The sequence below is a fragment of the Eptatretus burgeri genome, chromosome 7 (genome assembly GCF_056783735.1).
Source record: "Eptatretus burgeri isolate ZD-2024b chromosome 7, Ebu_testis_v1, whole genome shotgun sequence".
NCBI classification, from domain to species: Eukaryota; Metazoa; Chordata; class Myxini; order Myxiniformes; family Myxinidae; genus Eptatretus; species Eptatretus burgeri.
This window is the reverse complement of record NC_140967.1, coordinates 39405163-39432642: the sequence shown is the minus strand read 5'-3', so window position 1 is coordinate 39432642 and position 27480 is coordinate 39405163. Positions and strand designations below refer to the sequence as shown.

Genomic DNA, 27480 nt, shown 5'->3' with positions numbered 1-27480 from the left:
AGTGAAAAAGTCAAGGGGTGTGAATACTTTCTGAAGGCACTGTACATACCGGGGAAGTTGTATGCAGAATGCAGAGCGAGTGTAGCATGCCTGTTCTGACCAATAAAGAGTCTTCAATGATAATTGTGTTTATTATTATCGTTATTAAGATGATTATTCTTACAGGCTGTGGTTTGATGAACTCATCGGCATATGGGACACTGTTCACAACATGCCTGCCTGGGAAGGGGTAAGATGTCCAAAGTTCGATACATCTCTTCCTTCGTGGCTTTCATGGTGACGTTCTTCTGATTATGATTTTTTTTTCACTTCAGACCCTCGTCAACCTGTTTTCACGCCTTGCTTTTGAAAACAAAGGGTACGTCGACTGGGATCCATACATTCCAAAGGTACGGTTTTTGTTTTGCAGAGGAAAAAGGTATATACTTGTATGCAAGGTTTTTTTTTTTTTTGACTAATTGTGAAAAATATTTTCAAATTTTGTCACATTTCTAGTATTTGTTCATTTACATGTAACCTCATGGTGTTACTAACGCAGTTTAATTTGAAGAGGTTTGCTATTGTGATTTCCATGTAGATTTTTACGCGGATCCTCCGGAGCCTCAACTTGCCAATTGGGACCTACCATCTTCAGATAAACCGTAATGCTTTACTGGCATATGACATCCCTCACGTGGTCACCTGGATCACATCTATGCTGGTGGGAATGTCTGCAGATGTGATTGGTTGCGTGAAGAGTGCATGTCATAATGATATCAGTTGCAAGGAATACTATTGCAATCAAATTTTTTTTATTGCTATTTTTATTGTCACGAGCATGTACGATCCGTCGCTTCACTGATGGGAATATCAATCTTTGCTGCGATGGATAATCAATGGGGCAAGAACAAAAAATGATTCCTGGGAAATCCTGCCCTCTGTGCGAGGATAACCAGCATCGCAAGTTGGCATTTGCAGTTTTGCCACGTGTGCCCATGAACCCACAAACAAAGCTTTCTTCCCTTTTTTTTCTTCTTTTTTTTGCATCACAAACCTTCCTGGGGAGTCCCTGAATATGCTGTTGTTGGTTTCATTGAAATCCGTTAATCTGTTCTCAAGTCATAGCGCAACAAACAGACACACACGGCTCCTTTTAAATAATATAGATTGATTTAACTAAATCTGCTCCTCAAACCCCAAACTAGTAGGAAATGCCCAAATTATTGCTTTTCACAGAGTGTGTCAGACACTTCAGATTTTTGACCCCACTACATAAGGTTATACATGGTCTTAAGTGTCTAAAGGGGACATTCCAATAGAAGTTAGGGTATAAGGGGTCAAAAGGGTATAAAGGACTGAACCTCAAAAGCATGTAAATGTCTAAGGGGTCTAAAGGGATCTAAAGTGACTAAAAAGGGTGTAAAAAGTCTAACTGGTCTAAAGCTCTAAATGGTCAAGGGTCCAAGCTGTCTCATGTCTGAATGTGGTGCAAGGGGTTGAATTGGCGTTAAGGTCTGAAGGGAGTCAAGGGACTTAAGGCGTGTAATGGTCTCGAGGGTAAGTCTGGCTTGTGTGGTAGGGTGGTACGAAGGAAGGCATTACTCAAATAAGCCCACCTTGATTCCTGTTTGAGGAATGCAAAAAACCGCTCCAGGGATTCTGAAGCCATGTGGCAAAAAGTTTTGTGGTCTGATGAAACCAAGATGGAAGTTTTTGGACTAAATGCAAAATGTTACATTTCACGCAAACCCAACACAGCACATCAACCAAAGAACACCATCCCCACTGTGAAGCATGTTTGTGGCAGCGTGACTGAGGCACTTGTCAGTATAAAGGGAAAATGGATGGAGCAAAATATAAAAAAAAAACATCCGAGAGGAAAACCTGTTGCTCTCTGCAAGAAAGCTGAAATTGGGGATGGAAGTTCACATTTCAGTTTGACAATAACCTGGATCACACAGCCAAAGCTGCACTGGAGTGGTGAAGGAACAAAAATATAAATGTCCTTGAGTGGCCTAGTCAGAGCACCGACCTAAATCCAATCAAAAATCTGTGGCTTGACGTTTAGATTGCTGTCCATCGACGCTCCCTATGCAACGCGACTCAGCTTGAACAGTTTTGTGCATAAGAATGGGCAAATGTTGTCCAATTGAGGTGTGCAAAGTTGGTAGAGACCTATCCCAACAGACTCACAGCTGTAATTGCTGTCAAAGGTGCTTCCACCAAGCATTAACTCGGTGGGGAGGTTGGGGGTGGACACTTATCCAACCGAGATAGTCTAGTTTTGCGTTTTTAATTCATTTTCTGAAATTTGTAGAATTTGTTTTTCAATTGGAAGTTGTGGGTTATGATGTGTAAATAAAGGTGGAAAAAAAATCTGATTTAATGCAATTTCATTCCAGGCTATAAGGCAACAATAGGGGAAAAATTTGAAAGGGTGTTTAGATTTTCTATAGGCACTGTATGGTCTGCACAAGAGAGATCATGCCTGATACTGAGGCCCAAAAGTTTGAGTAAAAACCACTAATACGTCAAGCACATGGCGGCTAATGTAGAAGCTGGTCAGAAAAACCGCGAATACTCCTGCGAAAAACCACGAATACGCCTGCGAAAAACCATGAATACGCCTGCGAAAAATCATGAATACACTTGTGAAAAACCATGAATACACCTGCGAAAAACCACGAATACGCCTGCGAAAAACCATGAATACGCCTGCGAAAAATCATGAATACACTTGTGAAAAACCATGAATACACCTGCGAAAAACCACGAATACGCCTGCGAAAAACCATGAATACGCCTGCGAAAAATCATGAATACACTTGTGAAAAACCATGAATACACCTGCGAAAAACCACGAATACACCTGCGAAAAACCACGAATACGCCTGCGAAAAACCATGAATACGCCTGCGAAAAATTATGAATACACTTGTGAAAAACCATGAATACACCTGCGAAAAACCACGAATACGCCTGCGAAAAACCACGAATACGCCTGCGAGAAACCATGAATACGCCTGCGAAAAACCATGAATACGCCTGCGAAAAATCATGAATACACTTGTGAAAAATCATGAATACACTTGTGAAAAACCATGAATACGCCTGCGAAAAATCATGAATACACTTGTGAAAAACCATGAATACACCTGCGAAAAACCTTGAATACACCTGCAAAAAACCATGAATACGCTAAAAAAAAAAACCCACAAAAATGTGAAGCACGGGGCCACAAATATAGACTCGGGTCACATTTTATGAACCGCGAATACACGGGGTCCGCGAACAGCGGAACCGCTAACATCAAGGTCCGACAGTACTATAAATTTTATAGTGATTCTTCACAATTGATAAATATGGCCAAAATTATATATAGCGTGATATCTCAAAGAGTTATGGATGGATTCGGACAAAACATTGTTGGTGGACAGGTTTGGTTTGTGACAATAGCAAATTGATTAGATTTTGGAGAATATCCAGATCCGTTTCCAGATACGAGACTTTTTTTGATTTTTTTAAAGTGATTTTTCATAATTGGGAGATGGGGCAAAAACGATGTACAGCACAATATTTCAAAAGTTTATGGTCAGATTATGACAAAACTTTGTGGATGAGATGGGTAGGTGACGAGGACAGGCCAATTCGATTTTGGTTGAGGTCAGGATACAGATCTGACCTATCAGTGGGATACAAAGCATAAACTGGTCAGTCTGGTGGATATATGCATTCTACCGAGTGCCATTCTCGTTTGCAGTTCTTTTTACATTCATCTAAGGTGGAGCTCGGCCCATGAGGAGACGTCAATGTAATTTTCCAGGATTTACAAGGTCGTTATTTTGGACAAACATAAATGGTATATGGGATTTGAACCTTGTTTCCCCACATCATAAGGCAGGGGTTCAGGTGGGAACACCAACAGGCCAATCAGAATTGTTTTTCTCGTATTTGTAATATCTGCTTACTTTTGTCTTCACTTTATTGTCTATAACCTATGTGAGTATAGTTATCTTGTACCTCCCCTTGCTTCATTCTTGCACTTCAAAATCTGTAACTCCCTTAGAAAATCTGACTTTTAACCGCAAGGTGATGTAACTGAACCAGTATGTAATTGAACATATTTTGGTGAACTTAAATGTTCTGCTTTTCAGGGAGCACCATCAAAACTGGCTCAAAAGCATTTGGACAGCCTATTTGATGCTGTCTCTCCATTCTATCACCCGTCCAACAACGGCAGATGGTTGGTAAGTGGCCATAGACGTGTGCAAGTGCAATGAATTCTCCAAAAATAATGTTATGAGTAATTATTTATAAAATGCAGATTTATTTTGAAGGAGCATATACAACCCATTGCTTAGCTAACGGGAATGTGAAGGGAGGGGGGGGAAGAGGGAGGGAGAGGGAGGAAAAAATGAGAGAGTGAGGAGGGGAGAGAGAGGAGGGAGGGGAGAGAGAGGGGGGAGGGAGGGGGGAGAGAGGGGAGGGAGGGGGAGAGAGAGGAGGGAGTGAGGGGAGAGAGAGGAGGGAGGGAGGGGAAGCCAGGAGTGGGTGAAGATGGGAGAGCTAGGAAGGGGGGAAGAACGAGGAAGGGTGGGGTGGGGGGAGGTGGGGAGACTGACGCCTCACCAAATGTTGCTATACAATGCAGGAGGGAGGGGTATGAGGAGAAGGTGAGAGAGAGACAGCGAGAGACAGGTGTGGCATCAAACTGCTGCATTTTACTAGGAGTGGACAGAGACAGAGTGAGTGAGGGGTGTAGAGAGAAAGGTGAGGGGTGGAGGTGGGGTTAGCAAAGAGGATGATATGTTGTGCTTAATGACCGAACACAAAAAAATAACTCATGTTAGAACGGCTGTATACACAACAACAACAACAACAACAGAGTTTGTAAAGTTAACTGCAGGCACATCTACAAAAACTTTGATAACCCAGTTCCAGAAAATGTGTGGGAACATGAACCAAAAGCATGGACTGAAAACATGGAATTACTGCTCACATACGACTTAATGATCCCATCGAACGTGAACATCGAAAACAAAGCATTGCGACCAGATATCATACTTAGGTACAAAAAAAGAGACGAAGGCATTGCTAATTGAGTAGTTGATGCCAGTGATTTTGGACTAATGATGCAGAAATCTAGAAAATGACCGAACACCAAGACCTCAAGAATGAAGTGAAAAGATCCTGGAAACTGAAGAATGACAAAGTTGGACCGACAGGAATGATGACAAAGAACCTCACAGAGATCTTAAAAACCATCCCTGCGAATATTAATACAAACTAACTGCAGTTGGAAGCTGTCCTGGCTCAGCGACGATGCTGAAGAGAACCCTCGACACAAAACATTGAGAACAGAAAAGAAACCACAGCTTGGTCCGTGAATTGTGACCCCCTTACCGAAATAAAGGTGGATACTTTGAACCTTCCCTGGGAGGACTCCATTCCACATTCTAAAACCCACATGCGTGGATACCAATGAACAATACACACACACACACACACACACACACACACACACACACACACACACACACACACACACACACACACACACACACACACACACACACACACACACACACACACACACACACACACACACACACACACACACACACACACACACACACACACACACACACACACACACACACACACACACATACACACATACACACACACACACACACACATACACACATACACACACACACACACACACACACACACACACACACACTTATTAGTGTAGATTACGGTTGTTGTTCTTTCTCTCTTTTTTTGACATGTTGAAATCTAGAACTTCGTTCATATGTACTTGTATAATCCTTGGAGCTTACTTTTATTTTTTGACTTTGTTATACTTTTAATTTTTTTCAGAGATATATCAATTTTTGAGCAGTTGTACAACGATGTAATTCCACTGCAAACATGGGGTATTGGTCTAAATATGTCGAGACTTTGCCAAATGAAGTCTTTCGATTCAACTGTAACCTGGTGTTTTTTTTTATTTTGCCTGTCTTTTCCCCTTCCTCCATCCATGTATTCTCACCCGCAACTTATTTACGTCCTCACTGCACATCAAAGACTAAGCTGATGAAGCTGCTGCAGAAGTTGCCTGCCAGTCTTGTACGACGTTTGCACTGTGAGCGATTTCAAAAGCCTACATGGAAAGCGGCAGTGCCTGAGAGCCACCGGCTCACCGAGGAGGATATCACAGCCTTTGTTCAGTGCCTGCGCCAGCCCGTGCTCCTTGCAATGTTCAGCAAGAATGGCAGCTTGGATGCTGCTCAAGCCTTGCAGAACCTGGCTTTAGTTAGACCCGAGCTTGTGATCCCGCCTGTCCTGGAGAAGTGAGACAGTGGTGTTTTCCTTTCCACGTTGTTGATTTTGTTCCTTTGGAAGGGCTGTTGATCTCACCATTTCCATGTTTTCTTGTTTCCTCATGACTCTTGACGAACATCTGCTCTGTCCCGTTAGCTGTAACCTTTTAGGTTACCTGTGTTATAAACTTTAGAAATTTGGAATGCTACCCTTAAACTGTCACTGCTTTATAAAAATTTCCATTCCATCAATGGCTTTATAAGGTGATCGAACAAAATTGATATCACAGTCTCGTTGATGAGGTCTGGAAACGGTCAGGCACACAGAATCTTACAGACATTGACCATGTGCAGCAGTGAACCCAGTTTTATGTGCTTCTTGCTCCCTTGGCAGGACGTATCCAGCACTGGAGACATTGACTGAGCCGCACCAACTAACTGCGACAATGAGCTGCATTATCGCCGTGGCTCGCAGCCTCATTGGCAGCCCCACACGCTTTCCAGAGGGTCGTTTGCATGCTCTGCCGCTGCTCTTCCGGGCTCTGCCCGGTGTAGACCCCAACGACTTTGTGAAGTGCATGGTATGTGTCAAAGGCACTCTTCACAGGCATCGGGTAACTCTGGCCTCAGAACATAAAATTATCGCCGACATCATTATTATTATAACAATGTTTTACTTCCATAAAAAAAGATTGCAGCGCTCGATCTGAGGGCCAGGTACTGATCACATTGTTTTGCGGAGGATCACTCGGGGGGGGGGGGGACTCCGTTTCTGCACAGGTTTTCCTCCATTTTTCCACGCATCTTTCCCATGATGCGGCGTAGCATCGCCAAAGAAATTCCAGCAATTTTTTTTGACGGTATTGTGTAAATGGTATGATGTGCACAAGAGGATGTAGGGTGATGTGATAAGGTGACGTAGCACGGTGGTGTAGTAGGGTAGCATGTAGTTTTCCCACCATACCGGTACCCAGAAATTCGGTTTTTAAAATCTCCCGTTTCTCTTCCCCACCTTGAATATTACCAATTATCTTACTTCTTCGTGACATTCATTACAAGCTTGTGCCTGGTGATACACACAAACCTCCTTAAGCCTCTGATTGATAGTGTCGGCATTGTATTGAACAAAAGCACGATGAACTAATTTAGATAATGATAACTGATAACTGCTGCTGATAACTTAACTTGGCAAACAGCTTGTTAGGCTTGGTTATGAGGGGGTTTCGACTCTTCACAATTTCGCTCAAAACAACTCAAGTCCGTTGCACTTTATTCTCCCGGCCGAGAACTTTCTCAGCTGCAGATTCTCTGTCGCAAAGCCCCTGGTGGTTTTACGATTCACGGCTGTCGTTGAATTGGAATTGCATTAAAGAAAAACCTACTGGCATTTAAATGGGGGGAAGACTGTTGGTCTACAGCATTTAATTAATTGTGCTTTCATCCAGGTCACGTTCCAGTTCATAGCAACCTTTGCTACCCTTGTGCCGCTGGTGGACTGTTCGGCTGCCCTTCAGGAGCGGGATGATCTCACCGAGGTAAGGCCAATTTCACGGTGTGGGAAACCAATAACATCTTGCGGACTGTCAAATGTATTTCATCAATTAAGATTAAATCAATCAACGATAGTAGATTTTAAAGGGGAACCCAAACGCAATTTTTTTTTCCTTCTGAAAACCATGAAGAATCATTAATCACAGTGTAATTTGAAAGGGGGGCGTGGGGGGGAATTGATTTTTTTTTTTTTTCTAATCACAAAGTGTCGACAAAAGCCCTCAACTCCTGGAGTGTTGATTTTTGATTTCGCCAGTGACGTCACATTATGAACTCACCTTGATCCAAACGGCGGCTTTAGGTCGAGACACAGTACGCGTCGAGCTCGGGTTGCGATACCGATTCCACCGCCATTAGCAACACTGAAGCTTCTCCGAATGTTGAAAGTGATCATTGGGATTTCGAAGGAATGGCTGGAGACAGAATTAGTCATAGAAATGTTTTTGGGGGAATTGGGGAGCTGCATCGTTTCGAGCCCTGTGCGAACGATTCAGAGGAAAAGGCGGCACATGATCACTTCAGTTCGGGGAGGTTTGATTTTCTGTTCATTTGACGGTTTATAAGGGAGGGATTTTGTATTAATTGATAAATCGGTTTATATGTTACTCGAGCAGAAATACCCATCATGTTAGGGTGATGGTTGATCGGGGATTGTGGAGGAGGGGCGGGGGTGGTGGGATGGTAGTGGGTATTATGGGGGATTGTTGGGTGATAGGGGATTGTGAAGGTGGGTGGGATTGTGTTGGATATTGTGTGAGTTATGGGTGGTGGGGGATGGTGGAGGGGGGTGGGGGAGGGGGTGGGATGGTGGTGGTTATTGGTAGGGTAATGGTTTTTGAGGGAGTGGGGGAGGGTGGAGGTGTCTGTGGGATTGTGGTTGGCATTATGGCGGTGATCGTCGATTGGGGGATTGTGGGGGTGGGTGGGATGGTGTTGGGTATTGTGTGCTTTATGGTGGAGGGGTGGGGGCGGTGTTGGATGGTGGTGATTATTGGTAGGGTGATGGTGGTGGAGTGAGGTGTGGGATGGCGGAAGGGGGGTGGGGGTGGGTGGTGGAGTGGGATGTGGGATGGTGGTGGGGTGAGGTGTGGGATGGAGGTGGGGGGAGGTGTGGAAGGGGTGTGGGATGGTGGTGGAAGGGGTGTGGGATGGTGGTGGAAGGGGTGTGGGATGGTGGTGGGGTGAGATGTGGGATGGTGGTGGGGTGAGGTGTGGCATGGTGGTGGGGTGAGGTGTGGGATGGTGGAAGGGGGTGTGGGATGGTGGTGGGTATTCTCGGTGTGCTGATTTTCTTGATATTTGGTATGTGGGTAGATGTCGATGAGTGATGCACGACGGGATGACCTTTGACTCGATTGAAGGTCAAGGTCACTCCAAAGTTGCGAAATCGTCCATTTTCAAAATCTATCTCCTCCGCCGTTTGTGATCCGATCTTCGAAATTCCTTCGGATTCTGATGATATGGACCAATATCTAAATTTGGTCGGGCCAGTTTTTTGAAATTCGTCCTGGATATCGAGTCACGTGTCTTCAAAGTTGGAAAAATCGTCGATGTGATACGGTCAAAAAAATTTCGCCCGATCTTGATGAAACTTGGTATGTCGGTAGGGGTCGATGAGTGATGCACGACGGTGTGACTTTAGCCCTGATTGAAGGTCAATGTCAAGGTCACCGATGCTGTAAACTTGTGAAATCATCCATTGTCAAAATATCATCCGCCATTTATGACTCAGAAACGCGGGTTGATTTCCGAGGACCGGTTTCTATCCTTTTGAAGACACATTGATCATAAATGTTCCAAATCAACAATTTTCAAAATCTATCTCCGGATAACTCAGAAATGTAGTTTGATATCTGAGGTTTTCTATCCTTTTTACTCCCGGGCTTTCGTCTGTACGTTGAACCAAAAGACGAGACATCATCGAAGCCATTCTAAGCCGATCAGAGATCCACATCTACAGAGCTTCAGAGATGACCGTCACCCCCAACCGGGGGTAATTTTTATTATTTTGCCTTTAGCTTCTGACAAAATATTTTTTTGCGCAGAAAGTATGATGCCGATGTTTGTGATGTGAGCAATGTATTTATGGGACGATGGTGGAGCACATTGCCAACAACTTCATCGCATTTCAAACATCACAGTTTTTCTTTTGGGGGAATATTCCTTCTGCCATTTATTCTCATATCATTTGGAATCATTACTAGACCATTGCTGAAAGTGATCAATGTTCATGCTAAAGAATGTTGCACAAAATGGAATCCCCAAAATGCATCGTCACTCAAAAGTATGAAAATCTGACGACGTAAAGCTGTGTCCCCTTGATTTTGCACAGATCGTATTGTAAATGTTCTGCCAACCAATCGTGATGATAGCAAACAATAAAAATCCCATCTGAAGACGAGATGTGATGAACCTTATGCACGAATTGATCACATCCCGGTTTCAGTCATCATACCCATCCTCCCGCCCACGGTACGCTGAATCCTATGGTGGCGCAGTTGCCTTGACACAATTTGGATTCTCGACCTGGAAGGCAAATCTGACCAAAAGTAACCTCAGATCATTCTACAAATCCTACAACAAGTGTATGTTCGTTCTGGGGAAAGCCAGAAAACATCCGTCCAACCTCGAGATTAATTTACAAACTCGTCGCCCTCCTCGAAAACCTGGTGGCGCCATGTTACCTCCACCACCGGACGTGAAGGAGGTTATGCTTTCACCCCTCTCTGTCTGTCTGTTACTTGCAAAAATCGAAGATTTTTCAAGTCTATTGGTTTGTCGATTTTGTTATTCTGTCTGCCTGTCTGCCTGTCTGTCTGTCTGTCTGTCTGTCTGTCTGTCTCTGTTTATCGCTTACAGGTCACAATTTTATACCAATCTTCACAAAACTTCACCACATTGTAGAGATTGCCATAAGGAAGAAGCCTATTGTTTTTGAGGGCGAAAGGTCAAAAGGTCAACGTCGGCCAAAGGTCAACAACTGAGGTAGTATTTGTAAAAATCCTCAATTTTCATCCGATTGACTTGAAATTTGAGAGCATTTATACTTCAGGTCATTGAATTCAACAAGCCTATTATTTTTTGGAGGTCCACATAGGCCAAAAAGGTAAACATAGGCCGAATTTCTAAAATCATCAATTTTCATGCGATTGATTTGAAATTTGAAGAGTTCCTTATTTGGTCATTGAATCCAATCACCAATTATTTTTGAGGTCAAATTTGCTTTGTGGATTTTGCAAGTACCGTGCTCTGCACGACGTCATCTTCTTGTTTGTTTGTTTGTTTGTTTGTTTGTTTGTTTGTTCGTGTGCAGGATATTTCAAAAAGTTGTCGACGGATCCAGATGAAATTTTGTGGACAAATTGGGTGTGTGACTAGGACAAACTGATTAGATTTTGGTGAAGATCCAGTTCCGGATCAGACTACGAGAATTTTTTTCAGCGATTCTTCACCATTGAGAGATCGAGCCAAAAATGATATATCGCACGATATCTCAAAAAAAGTTGTGGACGGTTTTGGATGAAGCTTGGTGGACAGGTTGGATGTGTGGCAACGACGAATTGATTCGATTTTGGTGAAGATCTGAATCCGGATCTGGATACAAGATTATTTAATTTTTAAGTGATTCTTCACCATTGAGAGAGAGGGCCAAAAACGATGTAGTACATACTGTATAACATTATATTTGTAAAATGTATTGGGCCCGATGTGTTGTCGTGGATCAGGCATTGCGTGGTGGCGGAATGCACTCTGCCGAGTGCCCTTCCAGTCAAGTCTGTCTCTGGACACCGCTCCCCTTCCTCACTTCAAATGGCACCACAGCCGACTCCGCTTGTGAGATGGCCGAATGCCTCAATTCTCTGTTTGCTTCCAAATCTTGTGTCCCCAACCCCTCACTTTCTGTTCCCACTAAACCCAGTCACACCCAACTGCTCATGGACTCTGTGTCTTTTGCACTTTGCAAAGTGGACAAGCTTATGCCAACCCTTGGTCGGCTCTGATCCTCAACTGGACCTGATGGCATCAGCTCACATGTCCTAAAAACCCTGCATTTCCTCTCTCTACCTTATCACCCGATCATTTGCCCTAGGTCATCTTCCATCTGCTCGGAAATCGGCCGACATCACTGCATTGCATAAAACGTTGCAAAAACAGATCCCCTTAACTACAGACCTACACGCTTACTTCCAATCATCAAGGTCATACAACCCATAATCACAGTTGATATAACAACATTGCTTTTGTCCAACAGACTCATCTCAGATCAACAATTTGGTGTCAGACCAAGCTGCTCTGCCTTGGACTTGCTACTTCTACTCTTCCAACAATGGATGGAGGCCCTCGATGTCAGACCTGAGATCAGGGCCATCTCTCTGGACATACGTACTTTTGGTCATGTAGTGTATCTCGAGCTTTCAATGCAGTCTGGCATCCCGCCTTGCTCTCCAAACCCTCTGCTTACGGCATCCAAGTCCAGCTCCACTCTTGAGTTACTGACTTCTTACACTTTTGGAGCCATTGTGCGGCTCTCAGCGGAATCCTTTAATCTCCTATCCCTGTCAAGGCTGGAGTTCCCCAAGGCAGTATTTTACGTCTCATCCAATTCCTAATCTTCTACACCCCCATCCAATTCCAATTCCTGAAACCTCTCTCCGACTCTTTGGAAAATCCCCTTTATCTCGTTGCTGATGACTCCATCCTCTACCCTGACATTTCCCTCATCCTTCAGAGATACAGGCAGCAGCGTCTTCCCTCTCTTCATACCTTGAGGCTTGTCAAACACTTGGAATATGTCTTTCAATCCTGAAATCTCTCCGGCTCTCTCTCTCTCTCTATCTCTATCTCTATCTCTATCTCTATCTCTATCTCTATCTCTATCTCTATCTCTATCTCTATCTCTATCTCTATCTCTATCTCTATCTCTATCTCTATCTCTATCTCTATCTCTATCTCTATCTCTATCTCTATCTCTATCTCTATCTCTATATCTATATCTATCTGAAAAGACTATGGAAAACCCTCCCATCTACTTCCTTACAACTCTCTAAAAGAAGTTCAGTCATTCAAAAACTCTTGGTCGTCACTCTCAGCCATGATCTTTATTGTGCAAACCACATTTCACAGTTAGTCTCCAAAGCCAGTCATTGACTCGGCATCCAACGTCGTACAAAGTCCTTCCTTAACACACCTGAACTCCTATCCACCGACGAGGCCTTCATCTGAAGCTTGATGGAATATTACTCTCCCCTCTGGATTGGTGCCCCTGCCTTACACATTGCTCAGCTTGATGGTGTTGAAGCCAAGGTCTTCAAGATTCTTGGAATCTCCAACGATCAAGCTGAGTCGATGTGCTTATCACTTTGCCATCGCAGACCGTTCAGTGATCTCTCTGTTGCCTTCCACCTCCTTTCTGGTCTTGCACACTCTGCCCTCTCAATGCCCCCCCAGGTTTCAGCAGGGCGCATGCAGTCCACTATAAACCCCCTTCTGCTGAAACTCCCTAAATCCAGGATCACTTCTCACCTCTACTCATTTATTCCTCTCTTTTCCCATCTGTGGAACCAACTTCTACATTCTCTTCAATTTCATTCTTCCCTCCACTCCTCCAGGTCTTCAGCACAGCTATTCACCATCATCTCAGATCATCGCCCATACAATACATACTCCTGTTAAACCATCCCAACCCTGCACCCCCCCTTTTCCAATTGTTTTCCCAGTTTTGCTTCTGTATCCATGTGTTCCGCTCCCTGCATTCTCCTCCACCCCTCATCCTTGCCCACATCCCTTGTTAGCCGTCTCCGTCTATTTTGCTCCTCGGCTCTGCTGTTGGCATTTCCGTCTTCTCTTTATGCTCTTCGTTTTGTTCCGTTGCGTCCTGCTTCCATTCTTTGTTCTAGCTTTTCCACGTACTTTGACTCTGTTTTCCAAAAAAATGAAAAAAAAAGAAGTCTTTTTTGATTTAATATCACAGTCAAAAAAAAGTTGAGCATCTACAATTATGTTTTTGTTTTCCTTTAACCTGACCTGGTGTTTGTTTTGCCACCCAGGTCGAGAGAGAGCTATGTTCAGCCACTTCAGAGTTTGAAGACTTTGTATTGCAGTTCATTGATAGGTAAGAGGGTCTTGCTTCGGTGATTTGTAATTCGCTCTGCACCAAAATTGTAACATGGTTTACGAAGAGGTCGCAATATAGGGAAAAACATGGCCAGCGTATCATAATTCAGATCTTTTATGGGTTTTTTTTTATCCCCCGCCGCGTGGCGGAAGGGGGATATTGTTATCACCTGGGTCGTCCGTCCGGCTGTCCGTCCGGCTGGCTGGCTGGCTGAGCGTCAACATTTATAGCTGTGAGTGGGATAACTCATAAACTGTTCACCATATCGATTTGAAATTTGGGTCATACATGTACCACCTGAAAATGAAGAACCCTATTGATTTTGGGCGTGGCTGGCTCAAAAATGGCCGACTGGGGCGGTCCGTCCATCCGGCCGGCTGGCTGGCATGGCGTCAACATTTATAGCTGTGAGTGCGATAACTCGTAAACTGTTTGCTGTGGTGTATGGGCATAGAGCGCTGAGGGGGCATGGAGTAGTTGTGATAATAGTCACGTGGTTAGGCATGCATATATCTGCATGCGCCCGCTGGAGGCTCACAGTGGTGTACATCCGAGCACGCAATAAACCAGAGTTACAACTACACTCTCGGCTCATATCTGTCTGCACCTCGGACACCACATTCGCCATATCAATTTGAAATTCGGGTCACACATGTACCACCTGAAAAGGAAGAACCCTATTGATTTTGGGCTTGGCCGGATACAAGATGGCCGATTGGGGCGGCCATCTTGAAAAAAATGTTTTTTCGCCATATCGATTTGAAATTTGGGTCACACATGTACCACCTGAAAAGGAAGAACCCTATTGATTTTGGGCATGGCCGATTGGGGCGGCCATCTTGAAAAAAATGTTTTTTCGCCATATCGATTTGAAATTCGGGTCACACATGCACCACCTGAAAAGGAAGAACCCTATTGATTTTGGGCGTGGCCGGATCCAAGATGGCCGCATCAGTCGGCCATCTTGGAAAAAATGTTTTTTGTAATAAATGGAAAACCGCTTATTTGATTTCAATTATTTTTCAATGGCGGGGGATTCCCCATCTCTGATGGTATATTTTTTCTTTGAAGTCCTGATGACTAGCAACCTTAACTGTTTACAGGCAATTTCATGCAAATGGCCAAATGACGGGTTTTCGCGAATATGAATGTTCTCACAACTATGACCACCTTCTAGTTTTGCTCAAGTACCGCTGTACATAGGAATTAAAATGCCTGTTTTAGACCAACGTACTTTTACTTGAGAAATTGATCCAGGGTACTGTTCTCACCACCTTGGTCCAGATGTTTTGCACTCATCGAGAGCAGCACACTGCAGCAAACACGTGAGGAAACCGAGACCGAAAAGATGACGCAGGCTGAAAGCATGGTGGAGCTTGGTCTGTCCTCCACATTCAGCACCCTTCTCACCCAGACCTCACAACCTATTTTCAAGGTCGGAGCCTGCTCTGCCGTGACGCACCTTTGGGAGACTGGATAACGATGTTCTTACGTTCAACATAATATGCAGAGTAGGATCAAACCGTTCTCAGACTGATTGTGTGAACAATATAGCTACTTGGTGAGAGCCACCGTCTTCGAAATAATCTACTTTTGAATTTACGAGTTTCTTTTCCACCATTGTTCACATGGCTTGTTGCAGGAACCGATGTGCAATCGATAATTATGAGCAATTACTCTTCCCTTCATTAAACTTATCATTTTTGAAAATGTACTTCAGACTTGTTAAGTCTTTGAGATGATGATAATATTATAGTAAAATAATTAAAATAAATAAATGAAATTTCCCTTAATTTAATTTATTTATTTTATGCTGTTATTGTGCGCAAAGCGGGATTAAGCAAATTGGTTTTGGGCGCCAGTTTGCCCGTCTGTCTCTGCAGACGTCATTCTATGATCGAGGAACGACTTAATTTCAGTTTACTTTCATATTTTGAACACAAATCGGGACACGGACCTGCAGTTTAGCAGTAGTTTGGCTCTGAATTTGGCAAATTGTATGGAATCTTCTCTCCTGAGTGCACATGCGCACAGAGGAGTACGGTAATTACCCCACACACACGAAGCGAAATTCTGGGTGAAGCAATTGGTTCATGTCCGTCCGTCTTATCAGTTTATGATCGTCAGGTTATGATCGAGGAACGACTTATTTAAATCGAACGTTATATTTTGAACACAAAACAAGTTTCTTGTTTTGACGTACTTTGGCTTTGAATTCATCCCTATCGCACGTGCACACAGAGGTGTGAGATAATATCTTTACTCTGTCTACCTGCCTGGCAGTCAAACAAAACTGAAAATCATTCCAAACTGGAAACTTACTGTTTTTAAGGAAGTTATGAATGATACAAACAACAGGCACGAATAACTGTCCAAACGTGTTGGATAAGAAAGTGTAAAAGACACTCGTTAAAACCTGGAATTAATTTATTTATCCGCCTTTAAACTTCTTTAAACATTTATTTAAATTTAATTATATACTCGAACACTGTAGAACAGAAATCGCCTTAATAATACTTCCAAGAACCATGATGTGTATCGACGTATAGAATGAGAGGGTATGGCATGTGAGAGGGACAGTATCGGGGTGAAGATGACTCCATCAAATGGCTATGCAAGTAAACTTCCGGATGTGTTTTTTAAAACGATCTTTAAAACAAGGACAAATGTGTCCAAGAGCCGCGTCATAAAGGTTTTGTCTTCATCAGAAGAAGAAGAAGAAGAAGAACAATGTGGAGCTCTCTTAGAGCCAGCAATCGCAACGCAACGCGACTAAAAATTATTTTGTTAAAATTGAAGTATTTACGTGAACACTGCGTGTTGTATCGTGTTCTATGAACTCTCTCGAGTCGATTTAGTCTTTCTGCCTGTCTGGCAGTCAAAGACAATGGAAAATCATTTCAAACGGGAAACTTTGTTTTTAGGGACGTCATAAAGGACACACAACAACAGGCACGAATAACTAATTTAAAATGTTAAATAAGGTGGTGTGAAAGATGGAGGGAACATCAATGGCGGTAAACTTCCGAAAAAATTTTTTTTTTTCTGCAGCCTTCAAAGCTTTTATTTTATTTCAATTGAATTATGTACTTGAACACTGAATAAAACACAAACGCCTTGTTTGCATTTCCAAAAACGTCCAGTTTAGCAGTACTTGGACAAAACGTCACACCGTTTTATGCCAGCTCGACCAATCAAATTTGCCACTCGTTCTCTCAGTGTTTGGGGAATATCGACATTTATACAAAATCGCGGCTCATAGGAAATATAGATCGTGCTCAGAAATGCAAAGCAGTCGGTGGAAAGACCTTTCCCATGTCGTTTTTTTTTTCTCAAAACTATGCAGGGTAAAGTGTTCTATGAACTCCCAAGTTTTATCAAAAATTGTCTGAAATACAATTCTTCTTAATGAGAGTCTGCTCGTGCAATTTCCTCATGTCGCAGAATGTCGTTATTAAGACGTGTAGTTGACATCTGAGATGCTATGACTTGGCACGAAGATGTTCGAGCAAAGTGAAGTACGACTGGCCCTCTCCCCTCTCTCCCCACCCCCACCACTTGTAAGCTTACTGAGGATGTTGCATCAATCTGGTGCTTTCAATCCAAATGATGTTTTTTAAAAAATATGTATATATATTATTGTGTGTTCGTGTATTGCTCACTTGCGGGGGTTGTGCTGAAAACCACAACACATTGTAAATCTCACTTTCAATGTGGAATCTCATGCCAAATGTACTTGTAGTGAATGCTTCCTCAAAGCCATCCTTATATTATCTCTAAAAACTGCAGAATTTTCATCCCATTCTCCAAATCATCCATCCTCAGTCTGCAAACTTTCTGTATGTATTGCATTAGGTAGATGTTGTTTAAGTAGGAGGCTTGCTAATTTGTTTCATTGTCACAGACAGCATTGGATAAAATTTTCAACTTTGTCACCACCACAATATTTGAGACGAGAGTTGCCGGGAAGATGGCAGCCAACATGTGTCGTGCAGCAGCAAAGGTGAAAATAGTATGTTTTAATCTGGACTTTCTTCAGCAAAGTCCTGACATTATTTCCGAATGTTTGGGTTTCTAATGTAATCGTTTTTACCAGACTTGGTGGCATAATGATAAGAGCATCTGCTCTGAGTCTGGGAGATCTGGGGTTCAAATCTGACCTTGGCAGAGTCATAACACCGACTGTAGAAACAGCATGTGCTACTTCCTTTCTTGACAGTCAGCATTTAAAAAGGGTAGAGCACGGCCAAACAACCACAAGTTGGCAATACCAGCACAGGCTTTGATGTGTCTAATAGCCTCCCCCTGCATTGAAGTTCCTTGTAAGGAAACGTGTATTACTGTATTATTGTCACCAAGATGCTTCAGGGGACTGGCATCTGTTTTATTAACCGAGATACAAAGTTGTTTCATCCGAAATGTTTGCTTGCTTTTCTGCCTTATTTGCTGTGAATCATGCATCGATCATGCGAACTTTAGATGTTCGCTAATACTTTAGTTGTCTTCGACATACATAAATTCAGGGGTTTAAAGATATTCCCCACCACCCCCAACTCTGCTTTTCCAGTGCCGTCCTACTCAGACTTTGTCACGGATGATTCCACACTGTGTCAAGATCATCAAGAACCTTACTGCCTGTAAGTGGAAATTCTCAACGTTGTCATGTCAGCCAACTTGTCGTTCAGATTTGAATGTTTCATGATGCAGAATACCGAATGCATGGCTCCTTCAAATATAACCTTTCATCGCTTTGTGTGCTTTCAGTTAAAAGTTCTCAATTCATGGTACAATAATCACTTTTGGACAACTTATTGCAATCAAAATTTTACCAAAACGGTGCATAAATGGCTTTCTTCTGCATGTTTGCCCTTGCGTCAGTCGGTCAAGTAAAGTACCGCACAAAAGAACAGGTTACATTTTGGCGTTGTCACAATTTTATGGTTTGTCCTCTTGTGTTTATCTTCAGATGAAGAGGTGCTGCAGGAAGAAGAAGTGGACAAAGAACTCTTGTGGAACCTGCAGCTGCTGTCTGATGTACGCTCTTTGCCTTGCTTAGGCTAAAATAACCTGATGTCTGTACATTGTACGTGAGAACCAATCTTCCAAGATATAACGACCACTTTACTTGATATGGATGTGTGAGATGGAGGGGGGGGGGGGTTGGGAGGGGCGATGTTGTGATGCATGGGCGAGAGATTTGTTTGGAGGGGGATATTATGGGAGGAAGACATATGGGAAATGGAAGTCAATTCCATTCATTTGTCTTTATTTTTAGGATTAAAGAAAAGTTGAGAGATTAAAAAAAATTAAAATAAAGATGTTGCAATGCATCAAAGGAAGTTGAGGAGTTTGGACCGACAAAAGTTAAGTACACGATCGAGATGAACTTGTGGATGTTCAAGTTGTGAAACGAGACATCTGTGGTGTGTTCGTATTCGTATCGGATTCCCTGCTTAGAGTTATATATAATTGACAATACCTGCAATAGGTGGACATGCTGAAAATGTATGTACAGGTTATGATGGGCCGAATGGTTTCCTCGCATTATTTAGTCTTCGTTGCATTTCCTTGACTGTACATTGCGATTGAATCAGACAGTGGGTTTTTTGTTGTTGTTGGTGTTTTTTGTATCCGGTTAAGGCTCATGGAAGAGCTCGTACACTGAACGGATATAGACATAACATAACAAAAGGAACAGCAGGAGAAGGGGGAAACGCCAACAGCAGGATGGAGGGAGAAAATAGATGGAAATGGACAAACAGGTATCAGGTGAGGATTGAGGGAGGAGTAGTAGAGAATTGAGAAGAGTCGAGCAAGGGGTGGACAAGGTGGATACAGAAGCAACATGTTGGAAGGGGTGAGGGTGGTTTAACGGGTGTAGAACAGATGGTGGTTTTGTATGGGGGATGATTTGAGATGGTGGTGAACAGCTGTCTTGAAGAGATGAATGGAAGAATGAGATTGAAGAGGGTCTGGAAGTTGTTTCCACAGGCAGGAAAAACAGAGGAACACATGAATGGAGGTGAGCAGTGGTTCTGGACTTTGGCAGTTTCACGCAGAAGCAGTTGCTGGTGGAACACATGTGTCCTGCAGATGCTTTGAGGGGACGAAGCACTGAGGGAGCAGAGGGTGTAAGAAGAAAGAGACCAGCGACCTATCGGGCATGATGAAGTGATATACCCATCGACTCAGCTTCATTGTGAAAGATCCCTATGATCTTGGAGGCCTTGGTTTCTACAGCATCAGGCTGAGCAAGGTGTGAGGCAGGGGAGCCAGCCTAGAGGGGAGAGCAGTACTGCATCAAATTGTGGATGAAAGCCTTGTAGGTGGATTGGAGCTCAGGTGTGCCAAGGAAGGAACTTACACAATGCAGGAGGCCCAGTCGGCATCTTACTTTGGATGCCGACTTTTAAATGTGACTTGCCAAAACTTTACAGTTGCCACGATGCATTCGGGCAGGTAGCGTTCTCCTGGCATCCTCCAAACCCAGATTCATCCGTCGGACTGCCATATGGTGAAGTGTGATTAATCACTCCAGAGAACGCATTTCCACTACTCCAGAGTCCAATGGCGGTGAGCTTTACACCACTCCAGCCGACGCTTGGCATTGCGCATGGTGATCTTAGGCTTGTGTGCGGCTGCTCGGCCGTGGAAACCCATTTCATGAAGCTCTCGACGAACAGTGTTTGTGCTGACGTTGGTTCCAGAGGCAGTTTAGAACTCGATAGTGAATGTTGCAACCGACGACAGATGATTTTTCTGCGCTATGTGCTTTAGCACTCGGCGGTCCCGTTCTGTGAGCTTGTGTGGCCTACCACTTCATGGCTGAGCTGTTGTTGCTTCTCGACATTTCCACTTCACAATAACAGCATTTGCAGTTGACCGGTAAAGCTCTAGCAGGACAGAAATTTGATGAACTGACTTGTTGGAAATGTGACATCCCATCACGGTGCCACGTAGAAAGTCACTGAGCTCTTCAGTCCGGCCCATTCTACTGCCGATGTTTGTCTATGGAGATTGCATGGCTATGTGCTTGATTTTTTTTTACACCTGTCAGCAATGAGTGTGGCTGAACTAGCCGAATCCACTAATTAGAAGGGGTGTCCGCATACTTTTGGCCATGTAGTGTATATATAGATAGATAGATAGATAGAGAGAGATATATTTCAAGATTGAAAGACATATTCCAAGTGTTTGACCAGTTTGTGATTTTGTCAAGGTCTGAAGAGAGGGAATAGGCTGGTGCCTGTCTGTCAGAAGGATGAGGGATGTGACGACAAAGGGTGGAGTCATCAGCAAAGTGATAAAGAGGATTTTTCAGAGTCAAATAGATAATTTAATGAAGATTAGGAATAGAATGGGGGCAGAAAACACTGCTTTGGGGCACTCCAGCCTCAACAGGGAGAGGACAATTAAGGATTGTGTTGAGAGCCACAAGTTGGCTACAGAGAGGAGGAAGCCAATAATCCAAGAGAGGAGTTGGCCTTGGATTCCACAGGGAGACAGGATGGAGAACAAGGCGGGATGCCGGACTGCACCGAAAGCTCGAGATATGTCCAAAGAGACGGCTCTGATCTCATGTCTAACATCGAGAGCCTCCATCCATTGTTGAGAGAGTAGAAACAGCATGCGCAAGGTCGAGTGATGAGGTCTGAATCCGAATTTATGATCTTAGATGAGGCTGTTGCAGAAAAGGTATGATTCTATGTCAACTGTGATGATGGATTCCATGACCTTGCTGATGATTGGAAGTAAGCTAATTGGTCTGTAGTTAAAGGGATCCATTTTTGCAGCTTTTTATGGAATAGTGTGATGTTGGCTGATATACAGTACAAGCAGATGGACGATGACTTATGGTAAATGACAGGGTGAAAAGAGCAGAGAGATGGGCAAGAGCAGCAGAGCAGGTTTGTCGGACTTGACCTGATGCTGTGCGGTCCAGTTGCAGAGTCAGAGTCGAGGGTTGCCAGAAACTTTTCTACCTTTTCAGGCGCAGGTGCAAAAGACACAGAGATAAATTGGATACAGGTTTCAGGTGCTTGTGGTTGAGATGAGCTTGTAAAAACAACCTGTGAACATAATCATCTTGTGAATTCACAATCTGGCAATGGAGGACCATGAGCTATACTGTAGATAGAGTGTATTCCTGTGAAGATGAATGATCAACAGAGTGCATCTTGATCTCAAACATGGTTGCACAATGGAAAAGAAAGCTGGTTTTATGGGAATATACTCTGATTTTCTGAGGGAGGAGTACGTGCTGTATTAAAACACTAGCAAATACCACCTTTCGCTTCGCTGATGGAAATACTAAAGGGGGGGGGAGGGGAGAAAAATAGGGGTGAGAGAGAGATGGGGGGGGGAGAGTGAGGGGGTGGAGGGGAAAAGAGAGAGGAGGAAGGGGAAGTGAGGAGAGAGGGGGAGTGAGGCGGGGTGGGGGAGTGAGGCGGGGTGGGGGAGTGTGGCGGGAGGGGAATGGAAGGCAGCGTGAGGTGAGGGGAAGGGAAGGCAGACGCGCAGTGGAGCATTAATTACGATTCATACCGTTTCATCATAATGATTCTGCATAGAATAACAGTTAAGATGGAATCAGAATTATGTCTGAAATCTATTTTCTACTGGTCATACTATAAATACAGCCTGACATGTCTGGAGACGAGCACCTTCGGGACATATCACATCTGGAGACAAACACCACACCGTCCGGCCATAAACAATACCCTGACACGTCTGGAGGCAATCACCATCTGGATATAAATACCACCCGGACACGTCTGGAGACAAACACCATCCAGAGACAAATTGTGTGGAGATAAACACTGTCCGGACATGTCTGGAGATGATCACCGTCAGGACACATTACGTCTGGAAATAAACACCACACTGTCCGGATATAAACGCCACCCTGACACGTCTAGAGACAAACAAACACTGCCTGAGCATGTCCAGAGACAAACACCATCCAGATATAAATACTGCATGAACACGTCTGGAGACGAACATCATCTGGAGACAAACACTGTCCGGACATAATCACCACCCGGACATAACTAATGGCCGTGTTGAGAGAGAGAGAGAGAGAGAGAGAGAGAGAGAGAGAGAGAGAGAGAGAGAGAGAGAGAGAGAGAGAGAGAGAGAGAGAGAGAGAGAGAGAGAGAGAGAGAGAGAGAGAGAGAGAGAGAGAGACATATAGAGAGAGAGAGAGAGAGACATATAGAGAGAGAGAGAGAGAGAGAGACATATAGAGAGAGAGAGAGAGAGACATAGAGAGAGAGCCAGAGACATAGAGAGAGAGCCAGAGACATAGAGAGAGAGCCAGAGACATAGAGAGAGAGCCAGAGACATAGAGAGAGAGACATAGAGAGAGAGCCAGAGACATAGAGAGAGAGACAAGGGGGGGTGGGGGAGTTAGCAGAGAGAAAATGTTATGCTTCATAAACACACACACACACACACACACACACACACACACACACACACACACACACACACACACACACACACACACACACACACACACACACACACACACACACACACACACACACACACACACACACACACACTATATATATATATATATATATATATATATATATATATATATATATATATATATATATATATATATATATATATATATATATATATATATATTGGTGCTTAGCCGACATCAGCAATTTTTCAGTAATCGGCAGATTGGAATCATTGTGATTACCGACTCCAGTATGTACTGTATACCACCAAAAACCTTGAGTAGCTTTCATCCTTGTTTTGGGGGCATTTCAATAAACAAATTATAAAAACAACATTGCATCACAGACGTTGCAAGGGGATGTGCAAAAACATTATTCTTTATAAACAGCTGCCAATCATCGTGTATCGGGTGGAAAAAAAATTGGCTCTGTAATTTAGAACTATGTAAAGCATATCCAGTTCATAAAAAAACAGCCAATTGCTTTAGAAACAGTCACAAGGACAAAAGAAAATGTGATCGCTCATACGCTGCTGAGGTTAAAAGTTAAAACCTCCACCACCCATCATCATCATAAGATACGGGATGAAACTTTGCCACCGCGGCACCTGTAACCAGACATGCAGGCATGCACACACTCACAGAGAGTCCCTTACAGATCCAAAATCTACCCATATGTCTCACGTCCGTGTGTGCTGTCTACGTACCTCTTCCTTGTAACAACTGCCGACTCGTAGTGTACATCCCGATCGGGACATTGACTGGAGTGCACTCAGCAAGTGGCTTCAGCACTCGATCAAGCACTTCAGTGAAATGGTTGATAAGGAATGACTGGCTTGGCAAGCAATAGTAAGCTGATTGGTTATTGCACATACCCGCAAAAAAAACTAAACATCTTTTCTTCACTAAACATAATCAGCTGAACAACAGAAAAAGTTCAGTTTAATGCTCTGCTTAAATAAATACACTTAGTTATAAAAAAAAAATCGTTAATTTGATTAAATTTTCAGATTTCACTCCAGATTTCAACAGTTATTTCAACAGTCCACAGGATCCAATCTTCCAAACTCAAATTATATTTCGACAATACACTTAAATTTGTCCGTGAGAACAGATCGTGGAAAATTGCATCATATAATGCATTAAATTGCTCCAAGCTCCGAATTAAGAAACTGGAACACCTACAAAAGCGGCGTATACAGTGATTCAAAGGTATGTACCGTACATGAAGTATTCGATCATATCAGTGAGGAAAATGAAAAACACATTTTGGGCACTTTATCATTAATAAGCCGTTGCGGCCTGTTCCAACTCGAGGAATTGTTGAGCAAGCCGAACAAAATGGCGAATTAAGACCCCAATCGAGGGGAGCGAGGTGTCTGCGGATGCGCATCGATAAAGGAAGATTAAATAAGGCTGTTAATTATCTTCAAAGGGGGTGCTTTAATTCACCCAAACGCCCTGTTTTTATTCGGCACCACCTTGGAGTTCCCTTGGTATGCAAACAATGTTTGGGGCTGCTAGGTTTCATGGCTTGGGAGTTATGGAGGAGACGGCCGGACTGAGTGACGGCCGGACTGAGTGACGGCCGGACTGAGTGACGGCCGGACTGAGTGACGGCCGGACTGAGTGACGGCCGGACTGAGTGACGGCCGGACTGAGTGACGGCGGGACTGCCGGACTGCCGGACTGCCGGACTGATGGACTGACTGCTTGACTGACGGACTGACTGCTTGACTGACGGACTGACTGCTTGACTGATGGACTGACGGACTGACAGACTGACAGACTGACAGACTGACAGACTGACGGACTGACGGACTGACGGACTGACTGCTTGACTGACGGACTGACTGCTTGACTGACGGACTGATGGACTGACTGACTGACGGACTGACTGCTTGACTGACTGACTGATGGACTGACTGCTTGACTGACTGACGGACTGACTGCTTGACTGACGGACTGACTGCTTGACTGACGGACTGACTGACACACATTTATTAGTATAGATTCGTCATCGTAAAATCTCATTGTTTTTGGGATGGTATGTTCTAATATATTTTTTAACCTGATTGAGAATTCCCCTCCATTGAATTATTTTTTATAATTTTCCTTATCAGATACTTAGCAGGGATACTCGGACGTTGCCTGGTGCTGTTCTAATCCTGTTAGCATTTTGAAGAAATCAATTTTTTTTTGTTCAACTATTTTTGTAGGGGTGTGCACCCACTAGGATCATTTAATATTTCCTTTCACATAGCCACAAAGGCTGAGGCACGATAGAGTGATGTTCCATTCATTGGGACCATACTCCGTGCAGAGCGTTGGTGCTGTCTAAGCAGTCTCCTGGGCTGTTGAGCGCAATCCTGGACGGGTCGTCACTCCGACATAGAATACCAGCAAGCTGGCACTCATTTTGCCGACCTCGGAAGGATGACAGGCAGAGTCATCCCCACCTGGTGTTAATTCAACAGCCAAGCAGGATTTGAACTCGGGATCCTCGGATCCCAAGCCCCCACCACCATAAGCATTAAGCCAACAACAGGCATATAGAGCAATGTTCCTTTTAACAATCCAACTTTTATTGTACAAAAAAAAAAGAAAAAGCTTTTTGCCTAAAACACTTCACAGCACTCAACAAAGATCCGTTTGGCCATTTCTGAGAAAAATGGTCACACACACACACACACACACACACACACTACATTTTGTTTGTACATTTCCTTTACCATTTTGAGCCACCACTGTCCATTATGAATGCCATTCCTTTGTAAAGTACAGTTTCCCTCAGCTTTGCTTCTTGCTCTGCACAGGTCGTATGTGTGAACGGGGAGAATCTGCTTCCATTCCGAGATGATTTAATGGCCGTGCTCAAGGTTTGCCTCAATCTCAAGAGTAAGCGAGGTTATACGCTGGCCAGCAGTCTACTCAAACGTATCCTACGCTGCACAACGATGATATTCCCATTGGAATACTACAGTGTGCCTGGTGGATTCGACAAAAGCCCTTCCATTTACTTGCCCATCAGGGTGAGAGCCATGTTTGTTTTTTGATGAAAACTGTAGGCCTTTATGATGAAGTAACCTTAAGCAGGATGTCTTTTTGGGGGATTTAAATAAGTTTCAGAATCTCCACGTTGACGGAATTTGTACTCGGCATCTGTGTACGGTGATATGGTGTTTTTATGATGATGGTGGTTCAAAGTTGATATCGACCATTTTAATCGTGGAATATGTCAAAACTAGAAGCACTTCACGGAGTTTCTGACTCGCGTCGTCGTTTTCTTCATGCATTTCCACCCGAGAGCTTGCTGACTTCCACTTGCTTGCTTCCACCTATGTAATGTCTCGTGGCCACCCCCGTTGTCCAGTTATTCTGCCAACCAACAGTCAAACCCACCGATGGGGTGATCACAATATTCATGCACCGTGCTTGCGCCCACGATATGAGTAACAATAGTTCAATGCTGAAATTCTGTGCACTTGATATTGTGTCGCCTTGATTAAAATTATACGGGAAGTGACTTCGATGGTGATCAGAACGTTCTGGATAACGTTAAGGCGACGGCCAGCCTAGTCACGTGTGCTTTTCGAACAGAGGTGAGTAGGGTAAGAATACTGATTCTGGCTCACTTTTCCCCATGTAAATGAATGGGGGATTTTCAGCGATTCATAATTTTTTTCCCTAAAAATAAACCCCCTTTTTATCCCAAGGTATATTTATTTGTCTCCCCTTTTAACTTGGAGGTTGAACCTCATTGAATTGAACAGCTCACTCATTGAACCTATAAAGATTTGTTCATTCTCAAATTCCTTCAATAGTTTAATTTTCTTTGCACAATAATCCCCATCTAAAATATTGACAAACAAAACATTTGAATCTTTATATTTTTTAAGATACCCCATTTGTGCCATTACGAAATGATAAACTTCTCTTAATGCTCTCATCTGACCACCTCCTGAGCCACATATCATTTTGAGATTATAGTAAATTGTTTTTTCATTGTTCAATTGATAACCATCAAAGTT

At 43.5% G+C, this 27480-nt stretch overlaps 1 protein-coding gene across 3 annotated transcripts in view; it reads left to right on the top strand.

The window, feature by feature from the left end:
* PSME4 (proteasome activator subunit 4) overlaps positions 1–27480 on the top strand; it is a 161734-nt gene that overhangs the window by 36682 nt on the left and 97572 nt on the right. For all 3 annotated transcript variants that reach the window (XR_015060010.1, XM_085888095.1, XM_085888096.1), the window contains 13 exons: positions 166–229; positions 315–389; positions 578–700; positions 4134–4226; positions 6073–6338; positions 6703–6889; positions 7754–7843; positions 13907–13971; positions 15259–15409; positions 17879–17977; positions 18542–18611; positions 18941–19008; positions 26266–26481. Coding sequence is in view for 2 of the 3 variants with exons in the window: in XM_085888095.1 (XP_085744221.1) it covers positions 166–229; positions 315–389; positions 578–700; positions 4134–4226; positions 6073–6338; positions 6703–6889; positions 7754–7843; positions 13907–13971; positions 15259–15409; positions 17879–17977; positions 18542–18611; positions 18941–19008; positions 26266–26481 (1567 nt within the window). In the remaining variant the exon portion in view is untranslated. The remainder of the gene's footprint in view (positions 1–165; positions 230–314; positions 390–577; positions 701–4133; positions 4227–6072; positions 6339–6702; positions 6890–7753; positions 7844–13906; positions 13972–15258; positions 15410–17878; positions 17978–18541; positions 18612–18940; positions 19009–26265; positions 26482–27480) is intronic.